The following is a 13,496-nucleotide window of genomic DNA, read 5'->3' as shown; positions in this document are numbered from 1 at the left end:
TGTTCTAAGGATGCCATTAATTACTGTACCATATCACAGCATATCCTCCTACAGGAACTTCTGAAGCTGATTGGGCCACTTGGGCTGGCTGGTAGGGCACCTCTTAAGAGCCTGAGTGTTTGCTGAGGATGAGTGGTCTTATTTCAGTGACTCTCTTTTCACTCTGCTTACCTACAGGCTTATGGATGCAATTTTTAACTTCTTCACCTGCACCTTGATACAACTGTAAATTCTGTTAGTGCTGTGTCTCCATGTCCCTGTCCCTTTGTGACACCACAAGCACCCAGCAGGGGTAATTGTGGCAACATTTTACTAAGGATCATATTTTCTTTACATCAAAGTGTTAGAACATAGATAAGTTAGATTTCTAAAGGAGTCCTGAAATATTCTAAGAAACAAGTTTTTAAAAAATGCAGTATTAGGGCCTGGTGCGGTGGCCTAGCGGCTAAAGTCCTTGCCTTGAATGCACCGGGATTCCATATGATTGCCGGTTCTAATCCTGGCAGCCCCGCTTCCCATCCAGCTTCCCTGCTTGTGGCCTGGGAAAGCAGTCTAGGACAGCCCAAAGCCTTGGGACCCTGAACCTGCGTGGGAGACCTGGACAAGCTTCATGGCTCCTGGCTTCGGATCAGTGCAGTACCGGCCGTTGCGCTCACTTGGGGAGTGAATCATCGGATGGAAAATCTTTCTATGTCTCTCCTCCTCTCTGTAGATCTGACTTTGCAATAAAAATAAATAAATCTTTAAAAAAAATGGGTATTTAGTTTTAACATAATAAATTGAAGAAATTATAATACAAATGGATGGAGAATAGAAATTATTTCATCTGGATGTATTTTATCCAAAAAGAAAGAGTTTTAGCTTAGATATAAACCGCATATCAGATCAGTACAGATAAATGGCATACTCAGAATTCCCAAATTTCCCCTTCTTAGAGGAATATAACTGCCTGCCCTTCCTTTCCTTTTTTTTTTGCCTTTTTATTTCTGGTGCTTTGATCACTGAGTGCATCTTCTAGAGACCCGATCATTGCTAATTTACTATTTATTGTTGGGATATCTTTTAAACACATCATTTGCATAACAATTGCATGCTCAATTTCAATTTGTATTAGAACAACTTATTTTAAATCTAAAGCTTATAACTTTCTTTTCTTTACTATGCTACAGACACCATGCAATTTCATTATCATGTATTTAAAAGCCTCTTAGAAACAAACTTCTTGAATAATATTGCATTCAAAATGTGGTAACTATAGAACAATGTTAGACTACCAAGCCAAGTGGTTCACATGTTGGGTATAACCATCTTTGATGCATTAAGTAGACTCTCCCACATGGAAATTAATTCCATTGAACAACTCTGGTGAAAACTATTAGTAAGGATTTTAGAGTTTATGAAAAACAATGATAACTTAAATAACTGTACAAAAATGAAGGTACCTTTGAATCAGGGATGAGCGGAGGTTTTCAGTTTCAAAGGGTTGCTCAGGGTGTGTGGGTGTGTCTCAGTTCCCTCTTCTAATACGCATATGTGCTCATGTGCCTGCTCTTTGATAAACTGACTCCTCTCTTGAATTCAAATAATTGTGTATATGAATTGAAGATTGTTAACTGCAGTCATTTTTAGAAACCAGACTCAAAGAAGGAAGCCACTCTAATTTCCAAGTAGACAAATAGTTTTTTACTCGCTGCTATCACAAGGGCCAAGGAAACTCTTTTTGAGAATACAGTTCTCTTTTTGAGAATACAGGGCTGTGGGATTCACTAACATATTTTTTAAATGTATTTATTTATTTATCTATTTTAAAAGGTCAAAGTTATGGAGAGATAAAGATGCAGAGCGAGAAAAATACTTTCCATCCACTGGTTCACTCCCCAGACAGCTGCAATGACCTGGCCGGATGCGAGGCTAAAGCAGGAGCTGGAGTTTCATCCAGGACTCTCACATTGGTGGAAGGGACCCAGGCCTATTTTTGAGCTCCTTCTTGATGCTCCTTTTCTGTTTTCAATGTGAATGAATTATAAAAAACTGATGAATACTAATCTTCACATTAGAAGGCAAACCAGAGGGATGTGATTGGCTCAGAAGGAAGCCCAGCAGTATTTTTTTTTTTCTCATGTCATCCTTCAGTAAATACAAGATACTTGAAGTGCCTTCCCAAAGAATAAGGAAATGAACGAATGAATAAGCAAAGCATTCTATACCAACTTACAATGAAGGCCTAATCTTCTTGGTGGGAAAACAACTGATCTTTTTTTTAATCCTTTATGTTTTTTTGCCTCCAGGTGGAAGCATGATAATTTGGTTTAAAATATTTAAATATTGATTAAAAAAGAATTAATAGTTAGACAGAACATTTCCATCTGTTGTTTTACACCCCAAATGCCCACAACAGCAAAGGGCTGAACCAGGCTAAAGCCAGAATCCAAGTCTACCATATGGATGGCAGGAACCCAACTTGAGTTATCTACTCTTCCCAGGGTGAGCATTGGCAGGAAGCTGGAATTAGGACTGGGACCAGGACTCAAAGTCAACCATTCAAAATGGAATGTGGGTGCCCCAACCAACCACATTTTAATTGCTTTGCCAAATACTGACACCCCTCTATTATGATTTTGCATATTAATAAAGGAGAACTTTTCTAAGAGTTTTGCAAGGGAAAATTTTAGGCTGCACGTGGTCATTTAAAATTTTCCTTTCTGGTAAAACAAAGTAACAGAATACTACTTTTGGAAATTAAAGCCACTGTAGGCACACAGGTTTGCTCATTTTCATGCAGGTGAGTCACTCAAAGCAATGTGTTATTTAGGAAAACAAAATTCACTTAAGAGCTGCTGGACCAAGTACCCAACAGAATTTTGCTCTACATAATCAGCATTAAGACATAGGCAGGCAATTCAAGGGTGTATCAGGTGAGGCAAATTCCCCTGAGCATCAGCTGGGCATTCTTGGCACCAGGTAGTAAATGTGACTGGGAATAAGCTGTGAATTCAACTTGCTGTGCCCCAGAAATGCCACTGTTCTCAGGAATGTCATTAATCAGGTTTTTAGGAACATTAAAAAATCATGTGAAATAGACTACAAGGTGCTGAGAATTTTGCTTTGTCCATTTCAGAATAAACAGCATGTTGATAGCCAACAAAATAAACTCTATTTTTGGTTTGAGGTGAGCTTGGTGTTCTCTAACTCTTGTTTGGGTTACTTTATAATCAGTAACTTCCAGTCGAATGTTGGGTGTAGGAATAAAAAGAGTGAGTTGCCCTGTGGCGTGCTGGAAAAAGCATCAACAAGTCAAATAAAATCCTACTTTAAAGGTGGATTCATTCTGTGTGATTCCAGTTGCATGTTAGTGGATATTGTGTGTGTAGGCATGGGACCCAAAAGGACAATTCGAACTCAGCTACTTGGCATTGTAGATGACTTTGTCTTTGGCTTCTTGTGTTTTCAGTTTCCTGTAATGCCCTTACTAACTTTGAGAAGGTAAAGATTACTTTCAAAACCATTCAAAATGGATTAAATTCTAGCAATGATCGGTTTGTGTAAGCCTTTGAGTGAGCTCAGTGACCAATTTCACCTCCACGACCTTACCCACAGCCCTGGGATTTGGCTCTCAGCGGGCATCCCATCCCAGAAGAGCATGGACAGCTGGGCCTGAAAGCAGGGTGTGTCTTGGCTATGGCTCCCAGACACCACTCTGTGGATTCTCGCTCATCATGACATTTGAGTTTGAGATTCACATGTTGGCATTGCTCCCTGGGCAGCTGGGAGGTTGCATGGGGTCACAGGCTCCTGACTGCTCTTTTCTGCTGGCCTCATTGCCTTCTATGGTAGAAGTGATGCATCTCTGCTCTCTCTTGGGGATTCCTCACAAGTGTCCAAATAATCAGGTGGTGTTTGGCTCTTAGGTAGATGCTGTAGTGTCTGGATGACTCCCACAAGGGAAAGCAGTTTACCCACCATAGCCTCACGGAGGATTTTGCTGTTATTGAGTTTTTGGAGACTTTATTTGTTTGTGGCTTGGCTTTTGGGTGTTTTTTATTAGTGTACACACACACACACACACACTGCAAGATGGGTTCCTCTGCTTCTTTTTAACATCTCCCTAGCAGCCATTCATTTAGCTATTTGATAAAGATATATTGATTGCTCACTGTGTTTCACGAACTGTCTGTTAGTAAGGTATATGGTTGATCTTGCAATTTGGGAATCTGGTAGAAGCATTTTGAAGTACTCCCACTGAGATAAGTAACTTTAAATAAAAAAAATCAGCCAGTCATCTAGCAGTTGTATATTTTAGGAACCCCAAAAAAGGAAAGGGGAAATTTGTAGCCTCCAACTTCTATTCCCAGCACAAACTTTCTTAGTTGTGTGATCATGAGATAATGATGCAGTTGATGTTTTCTTCAGAGTTAAGGAGCTCTCCGGGCTCAGGAATCAGAACGTGACTTCTGTAATGCCGTTAGGATTCCAGTTACACCGATCTCTTCCAATGAGTGCCAAGGCTATTTTAAATGCTCTTTGAACCTAGGATGTTCTGTAACTTTAATAGATGAGTATGAATGATCAGAAATACAGCCAAAAGTAATTTTCTAACTTTTAGTTGAATTCTATACTTTGGTATTCTTCTTGTAAAATGTGGCAGATAAAAAAAAAATTATGCTTTTCTCCAGGAATGAAAGTCTTCAAAGGCAGCTCTAATCCCTGTCTTTGACCTAAGCATATGTCAATTTTTAACTTTTTATTTTCCATGCTATAGCTCCATAGGCTTAGAGAATTCCCTTTCTACTCTCTCCATTTTCCTGCCCTTGTCAACATCTTCCCCTGTATTGTTACAATAGTGAAGTCCTGTAGCAACAGTCACAAGTCCATCTTTCTGCTATTTAAGTGTATCCTGACGTTGTAGGTATAGACAATGGTAGAGAGTCCGGCATTCCATTGTAAATCTGTTCTTAACAGTTTCATTGGGAGTCCATGTTTTATTCATGATTAGAGACATATACTGCACTGTGTCTTCACTTCTCGGTGTGCTACTCTCCCTTATGCAGTCCTTCTAGGTAAATATATATATATGTGTGTGTGTGGAGTGAGTGGCACAAACTCAATAATCAAACTGTTGAGGTTTTTCCAACAAATGGTTGAGTGACTAAAGGATGAATATTCTCAAAGAGTTTCAGTGAGGTTAGGAAGGGTATGAAATAATGGACTATAGCAAGAGTCCTGAAGGAGGAGAAAAGGGCAATTTGGGAGCAAAGGTAACAGGAGTCAACTTGACTTCTCATAAAATAAGGTCAAATCTTCCTAGACTAATAGTTACATCCACAAAAAGTACTATACATCCACAGGAAGCAGCTTTGAGGTGCTTTTGGTTGTCAATAGGATTGGGGTTTTAACTGGCTGCTAGGGCCTGAATGTGAGAGCCCATGTGTTGGACATTGAATCCTCAGATTCATATATGGATGGTAATTGGAGGGGGCCTTTGGTAGATAATAACTGTGATAGGGGTCATGAGGTGGGCCCCAGAATGGCCTTCTTGGCTTTCTGAGACACTGAAGAGAGACCGGTAAGCTTGCTCTTTCTCAACGTGTGGTATCTGCTGCCAGTTTCGGATGCAGCAGAAAAGCTCTTACCACATGCTGGTGCTGTGCCCTTGGACCATAAAAAAGCAATCTCTTGAGAAACTCCCCAGGCTGAGATACTCCATTACAGCAACAGAATGTGAACTAAGACATTAACATTTCTTGGGAGGAGGAGGGAGGGAGAATACTACACCCTGCACTAGGTATAAGGTCCTGTAACACAAGGAATCTTCCTTCCTTCCTTGCTTCCTTCTTTCCTTGCTTCCTTCCTTGCTTCCTTCCTTCCTTCCTTCCTTCTTTCCTTCCTTCTTTACTTCCTTCCTTCCATCTATCCAATTTATTTATTTTTATTGGAAAGGCAGATTTACAGAGGAAAGACAAAAAGATTTTCCATTTGCTGGTGCACTCCCCAGATGACGGTAATGGCCGGTGCTGAGCCAATCTGAAGCCAGGAGCCAGGAGCTTCTTCTGGGCCTCCCTCCCATGCAGATGCAGGATCTCAAAATTTTGGGCCATTCTCTACTGCCTTCCCAGGCCACAAGCAGGGAATCAGATGGGAAGTGGAGCATCTGGGACACAAACTGGTGCCCATATGGGATCCTGGCACATGCAAGGTGAGGATTTAATCATTAGGCTATGACACATCCCACAAAGAACATTTCAAAATACAAACAGCAATTTAGTGCATTGTGCTGGAGAGTCAAGTGCATGGGACACTTTCTTTTTTCCTTTTAGTAATCATTTGAGACTATGCCCATGTTTTTCAAACATCTACAGGCGTAATGGCCCATTTGGGGATCTTAATGTACTGAAGGTTCATTCATTCCCTTTCTCTCTAAGAAAAGATTTATTTCGGCCCAGCACTATAGCTCAATGACTATACCCTCACCTTGCAAGTGCCAGGATCCTATATGAGCACTGGCACCAGTTCATGTCTCACATGCTCCACTTCCCATCCAGCTCCCTGCTTGTGGCTGGGGAAAGTAATAGAGGATGACGTAAAGCCTTGGACCCCTGCGTCCATGTGGAGAGCCAGAAGAAGCTCTTGGCTTAAGGTCAGCTCAGTTTGGGCCAGTGCAGCTAATTGGATAGTGAACCAGCAGACAGAAGATCTGTTTGTCTCTCCTTCTCTCTGTAAATTTCCCTTTCCAATGAAAATGAATAAATATTTTTTGAAGTCCCATATGGAATCCCGGAATGAGCAAGGCAAGGATTTAGTCACTGTGCTATTGTTCCGGAACCATGCTGGAGGTTCTAATTTAGTAGCTATGATTCACCTCGGCCCCTCCCTTGTTTGTTCATTTGTTTGTTTGTTTGTTTCCTTCCTTCCTTCCTTCCTCCCTTTCTCCCTCCCTTTCCTCTCTCCTGCCCTCCCTCTCTCCCTTCCTTCCTTCTTTCAAGGTTAATTTATTATCACTAGAAAGAGATAGAGAAGGAGAGACAAAGATCCTCCATCTGCTGTTTCACTCCCCAAATGGTCACAAAGGCCAAAGCTGAGCTGGTGCAAGCCAGGAGCCAGGAGCTTCTTCCAGGTCTTTTATACAGTTGCAGGGCACCAAGCATTTGGCCAAACTCTACTGCTTTCCCAGGCCACAAGCAGGGAGCTAGATGGGAAGTGGAAAAGCAGGGACAATAATTGGCACCCATATGTGATGCTGGCACTTGAAAGTAGAAGATTAGCCAGTTGAACCATGGTGACAGCCCTGAGATCTGTGTTCCCAACAGGCTTCAAGTGATGCAGAGACCAAGGTGCCTCACCTCAAGGCTTACACTTTATTGGCAGGGCTGGGGCTTGGGCATCAGCAACTTTAAAAGCTGATCATAATGCTCTTCATCTGAGCATTGGATAGTTTGCTAAGTCTCATTTAAAATTACAACATTGAATGGGACAGGGGTGGTGGTGGTGGTACTGTGGCTCAACAGGCTAATCTTCCACCTGCCAACATCAGCAGTCCATATTGGCCAGTGTGTACCCCAGATGCTCCGCTTTTGATTCAGCTCCTTGCTTATAGCCTGGGAAAGCTTTAGAAAATTGCCCAAGGACTTGGGTCTCTACACCCACACTGGAAACCCACAAGAAAGTTCTGGTTCCTGGCTTTAAACCAACTCAGCTCCAACCATTGTGACCATTTGAAGAGTGAATGGCAGATCTCTCCTGCTGTCGCTCCTCTTTTCTGTAAACCTGCCTTTCAAATAAAAAATAAATAAACTTAAAAAAAATACAACTTTAGGGGCAAGTGTGGTTAAAACACCTGTTAAACTAGGATGCTCATGTACCACAATGAAGTGTGAGAGTTTGGTACTTGGCCCAGGCCCCTGATTTCAGCTCCCTGCTTAAGCATACCTTGGGGTTGGGGTTGGGGAGTGCAGCAATGATGGTTCAAGCAGTTGGGTCTCTGCCACTCACATGAAAGATTTGGATTGCATTCTTGGCTCCCAGCGTCAGCCCTTGTCCATCTGTAGCTGTTATGGGTATCTAGAGAGTAAACCAATGGATGGGACCTTTATCTCTCAAATTACATATATTTACAACTTTAAGGTAATAAAAACAAATTGAAACGAAAGAAAATCCATGATCTTTTCCAATGAACTATTTCTGTTGGAAGGGGGCTCTTATTCATGTATATAAAAGAAAAATACTGTGATAATAGGATGAATGTGATTTTTATATTTTTTTGTTAATATTGCAGTGCATGCTGCCTTTTAAGGCTAATATCATGTTCTTTTACCAATTTCTTAACCATTTCTGTAACTGTAAATGAAAGCTTGTAATTTTGGCTACCACAAATGATAACAAAAAATATATTCGTATGACTACAACTTCTTTTTTTAGTGGAGAGATTATTCGTTTAGGGAGAAATTGCCAGGAGTGAGATTACATGGTCAACGCCTCTGAATATTTTTATGGCACTGACTGCGTTGTCAAATTACTTACTGAAAGGATCATGCTGGGAGCGAGCTGGCTTTTAAAGGTCAGACTTATTTTGACACAAGATCAAGGTAAGTTATATTAAACTAACGACTTGACTGATGAGAAATAAAATATATCATTTCCTAACAGAAGAAGAATATATTGCAGGAATTTAGCTGAAGTCTGCCGTGCTGTAAATGGGTCAGTCTTGTTCATTTTGGTCAGAATTATGAAATATGTTTGCACATCTGAGGGTGACCTTTTGGCTAAACCATGGCCCAAACCACAGGTATGATCTTTCTAAATGCTTCTTTGAGTGACACAATGCCTGGGAAGGGCTGAGGCTTAGTTTAGTGTGTGTGTGTGTGTGTGTGTGTGTGTGTGTGTGTGTGTGCATGCACATGTTACCTTCCATTTTATTTCATGGTCTCCTGTGTTGGAGATTAGGAATGAAGATTAGAACTGATTGCCAGATTCTCTAGAAACAATGTAATTTTCTACTTCATAAAGCAGTCAGATTCTGACATGTAGTTTCAAAAACATTGGGCCAACACTGTCGGGTAGTAAGTAAAGTTGCTGTTGTAGCCATAGCCCATGTGAGCGCTGGTTCTAGTCCCAGCTGCTCTATTCCCCATGAAGTTCTACTTCTGATCCTGCTGACGTACTTGGGAAAGCAGTGGAGGATGGCCTGGGTCTTTGGGCTCCTGCAACCATTTCAGAGACCCTCAAGGAGACTCCTGGTTTCAGACCAGCCCAACACTGGCCTTATAGCATCCATTTGGAGAGTGAACCCGGGGATGAAAGATTTTTCTCTCTTTCTCCCTCTGTAACCCTGCCTTTCAAACACATAATTCCTTTTTTAAAGATCTATTTTATTTATTTTTTTTATTGCAAAAGCAGATAAGCAGAGAGAACGAGAAACAGAGAGAAAGATCTTCTGTCCACTGGTTCACTCCCCAAGTGACTGCAAAGGCTGGAGCTGAGCTAATCCGAAGCCAGGAGCTAGGAGCTTCTTCCAGGTCTCCCACATGGATGCAGGGTCCCAAGGCTTTGGACTGTCCTCAACTACATTCCCAGGCCACAAGTGGGGAGCTAGGGAGCTGGATGGGAAGTGGAGCAGCTTGGATACGAACCAGTGCTCGTATGGGATCCTGACAGATGCAAGGCGAGGATTTCAGGCACTAGGCTGCTGTACCAGGCCCTAAATACATAATTCTTTTGGTGAGAAAGATTTAGCTTGGTTTTATTTGAAAGGAAGAGTTACTTGAAAAAATGAAACTAAAACAAATCTTCAAAATATTATGTATTTGAAATGCAAAGTCACAGAGAGAAGGAAGGAGAGAGGGAAGGAGAGAGGAGAGAGAGGTTTTCCATTTGCTGGTTCACTCCCTGGAGAGCTGAAATAACTGAAGCTGAGCAAATCTGAAGCCAGGAGCTTCTTCTGAGTTTTCCATGCAGGTGCAGAGACTGAAAGACTTGGGCTATCCTCTTCTGCTTCTCTAGACCATAAATGGGGAGCGGGATCAGAAGTGGAACAGCCAGGACTTGAACTGGCACTCATGGGATGGCAGGAGAAGCTGAGTATACTTTGCCATGGCACCAGCCCCCATCAAAAATAAATAAATAATTCTTAAAAAAATAAAATACTGTGCACAGGAGGTTTCATCTGCACAAAGCCAGGACTGTATTATTTTGTTATTCTTGGTTTAGCAGATACCTTGTGAAAAGGCTACAGCGGGTATGTGAATGCAGCCAGGGAAACTGGAGCCACAGGTGACCTAAAAGATGATGGATCATTTCCGTGACATGGATTACATTAAGTGAGCAATCATAGGATCTGATAACCAGTGTTTTAAAAACTGCTCCCGGTTGTATCAGTCTCTGCAAAAATAGTCAAGTCCCTTGCCTCCTTCTTTCTGAAATATACTTGAAATGACTGAGAAGAATTTGGAATAACATCATTTATTAGTTATCCAAGACATTTGCTCTTGCTGATTCTTGAAGTTACTTTCCTATGTTTATCTTTGATTTCCCTGTTTCAGATACATAAATGTTCTTGAAGATCAGGGCATCTAAGCAATCTAATTTAACGGTTGTCTCTTTCTTGTATCATGTCCAGGTGCAACTTCATGGGTCACTGAAGAAGACTCTCATTTCTCAAACAGCTTAGATTATGATCTTCACCAGAAGTGAGAACCACCTTGCTGGCGGGCATTTAGGCATTTGGGGAGACACACAGGAGGAGTTGGAAGATGCTAGAAGAAAGGATGGAAACTCATGCCTGCTGCTGGTGTCGTGGTCTCAGGGCAGGCATGAGAGAGAAGTGCTCACCTTGGCATCCTTAGGGATATAAAAAGAGTCTTACAAAGCAGGAGTTGGGGAGAGGCCCTAGGGATAGAGAGAGCTGGACTTTTGTACTATTTCCCTCACTTTACAACTGTGAGACTGGGTAAGATCATTAACCTCAGGATTATCTCCTGTCAAATGGAGGTAATGCCTACTTCCCCACATGGCAGGTAGAAGTTGTCCTGGCTTGATCTTCCTCATGAGGTACACTGAATGATGCTAAACAGTGATGGCTGATGTTTAAAAAAAAAAACTGAATGGGACTTTTCATTCCAGACCTTGCATTCAATGACAACTCCAGACATAATTAAATGTTTAGCAATCAGGAAAAGACAAAAACTCCATAAAAATTTAATTCTATTGCCATAAAGCAACAGCAGAATATTGGAAAACAAAATTAATAGAAATATTTCATTTATTAAAATATGTATAATAATTTTAACAGAAGGTTTGGGAAGCTCAACACTAAACATCCTAACACATTGATGAAGTGTGTTTAAGATGGTCTAAATAATTGGCAAAATACATTGTGTTTATACATCGAAAAATTCCATGTTGTTAAAATGTCAGTGCTTTCTAAATTAGGTTAATTATTTAAATGGCATCCCAATTAAGATCCCCAAAAGAACTATTTTTCTTTTTGCTTGGTAGAAGTTGTCAAGCTAATTCTAAAATCTATAGTGAAATGCGAAGAATCAAAAATATCCAAAGGAAAAAAACTTTAAAAATAAAGTTGGAGGATGTATGGAAACAGGTTTTGAGACACTTCAAAGCTACAGTAGTCAAGATAATATGGTAATAGTGTAAGGATAGAAAAAACAGCCAAAGCAAAACGTCTAGATAGATATCCATAGACAAATGGTGAAATAATTTCTCCACAGATATCGAAGCAATTCAAGGAAAAAGAAAACATGTTTTACAAGTGATACGGAAATAATTAGATATCATAAAAAAACTAATAAGCTTCAACTTCATATACTGTATAAATACTAGTCACTAACATGAAAGCTAAAACTCTAACAGCAGCAAGAAAAGAAAAAAGAGTATCTTAGAGACCTCACAGTAGACAATGAGTTATAAGAGAGAACACATAAAAAATGTTATCACAAAACAAAGATTGACCAAGTCAACTTCATCAAAATTAAAATCTTTTGCACACCGAAAGATACTATTGAGAAAATTGATAAACTGGGAGTAAATATTTGCAATACATATGGTCAGATAAAGCATTTGAATCTAGAATATGTATGATGAGCTTCTATAAATTAATAAGAAGAAGCTAAACAATTAAATAAAAATAAGCCAAAGGTTTGAATAGATATGTCACAAAACATTCTATGTAATATGAACAAACACAAAAATATGTTCAATACTGCAGTCATTGAAGAAAGGCTAATTAAAATTGCAATGTAATACTATGTCATTCATACAAAAGACTAACAAAACCAACTGTGAATAAAAGAAAGGAGCTTACATATATTGCTGATCAAAATATAAAATGGAGCAACCACTTTAATAAAATACTTGGCAGTTCCTTATGAAGTTAAACATATACCTACCCAATGAAGCAGAAATTAGATATTAACTGAAAGGAAGTGAAAACATTCATTGAACCAAACCTGGAAACAACCCAAAGGTCCATCAAAAGGAGACTGATACACAAATTGTGTTATATTCATACAGAAATTACTTATCAGAAATGAAAAAGAATGCAGTACTGACATACATAACCTAGGTGAATAAAAAATGTTAAAAAAAAAAAGCTAAGTGCAAAATTAAACATACCATGTGATTGTACTAATACAAAGGTCAAGAACAGACAAAACTAAGCTATGACAACAGAAGTAAGAACAATGGTTTCCTATGGGTGGAGTTCACTGAAAGGAGCACAGGGGAAATTTTGGTGATAAAGGAAACGTTCCATATCTTGGTGAAATGTGTAGATAACATTTACCAAAACTCAGCAAATCAAACATTTAAGATTGAAGATCTGCTCACTTTGAACAAAAAAGTGGATGCATCTCAATTGAAAAAAAGTCAGACTGGGAAAAGCAAATGAAACAACTTCATGTAAGTAATTTTGTTTCTGTGATCAAGAACTTAAAATTTCAAAAATTTACGATTACATGTTTTTTCTCTGCCGTTTATTGTATGCTTCTCTCCCATTCCTGAGAGGCAAACAACGATTATTCTCACCAAAGTGATTTCTGTCTTGGACATAGAGGAGAAGAAAGATAGCGATTCACAGTTTTGTAAGAGCGAAGAGCTGCAGGCAACGTTTGCAAGTGCCTCGGTTGCCAGCAAGTGGTGTTCAACTATGTGCAATTCATAGCATCCATAGTACGCTTGCTTGGACTTCAAATGCTTCCTGTTTCATGGCAATGTGTTTGTTATGGATGGGACAAAATGGAAAGTTAGGGAGGGAAATTGTATTGTGGATGATAGAAAAGCTCAGGTTGTATCTCTAAACCTCGACGTAGTTGAAGTCAAAGTGCCAGGAAGAATGAGGCAGGTAATGCAAACAAATTCAATGCAATTTTACGTGGACAGTTTATGTTTTCAGATTTAAATCTGTTTAGGATTGTGTTTATGTATTATGTATTATCATGTGTTTCCTTGCTATGTGTCCAGTTTTGGGGGCTTGTTTCTCTTTATGGAAA

At 39.9% G+C, this 13,496-nt stretch overlaps 1 protein-coding gene across 1 annotated transcript in view; it reads left to right on the top strand.

The window, feature by feature from the left end:
* The first annotated feature begins 8,458 nt into the window (after positions 1 to 8,458).
* The window catches only part of EGF (epidermal growth factor), a 77,368-nt gene continuing 72,330 nt past the window's right edge, over positions 8,459 to 13,496 (top strand). Inside the window, exon 1 of the mRNA XM_040967381.1 lies at positions 8,459 to 8,579. Within this exon, the coding sequence (XP_040823315.1) occupies positions 8,459 to 8,579 (121 nt within the window). The remainder of the gene's footprint in view (positions 8,580 to 13,496) is intronic.

Source organism: Ochotona curzoniae, unplaced genomic scaffold (genome assembly GCF_017591425.1).
Source record: "Ochotona curzoniae isolate NIBS_2020 unplaced genomic scaffold, NIBS_Ocur_1.0 scaffold_4506, whole genome shotgun sequence".
Classification (NCBI taxonomy): domain Eukaryota; kingdom Metazoa; phylum Chordata; class Mammalia; order Lagomorpha; family Ochotonidae; genus Ochotona; species Ochotona curzoniae.
This window is presented reverse-complemented; position numbering and strand designations above follow the sequence as displayed.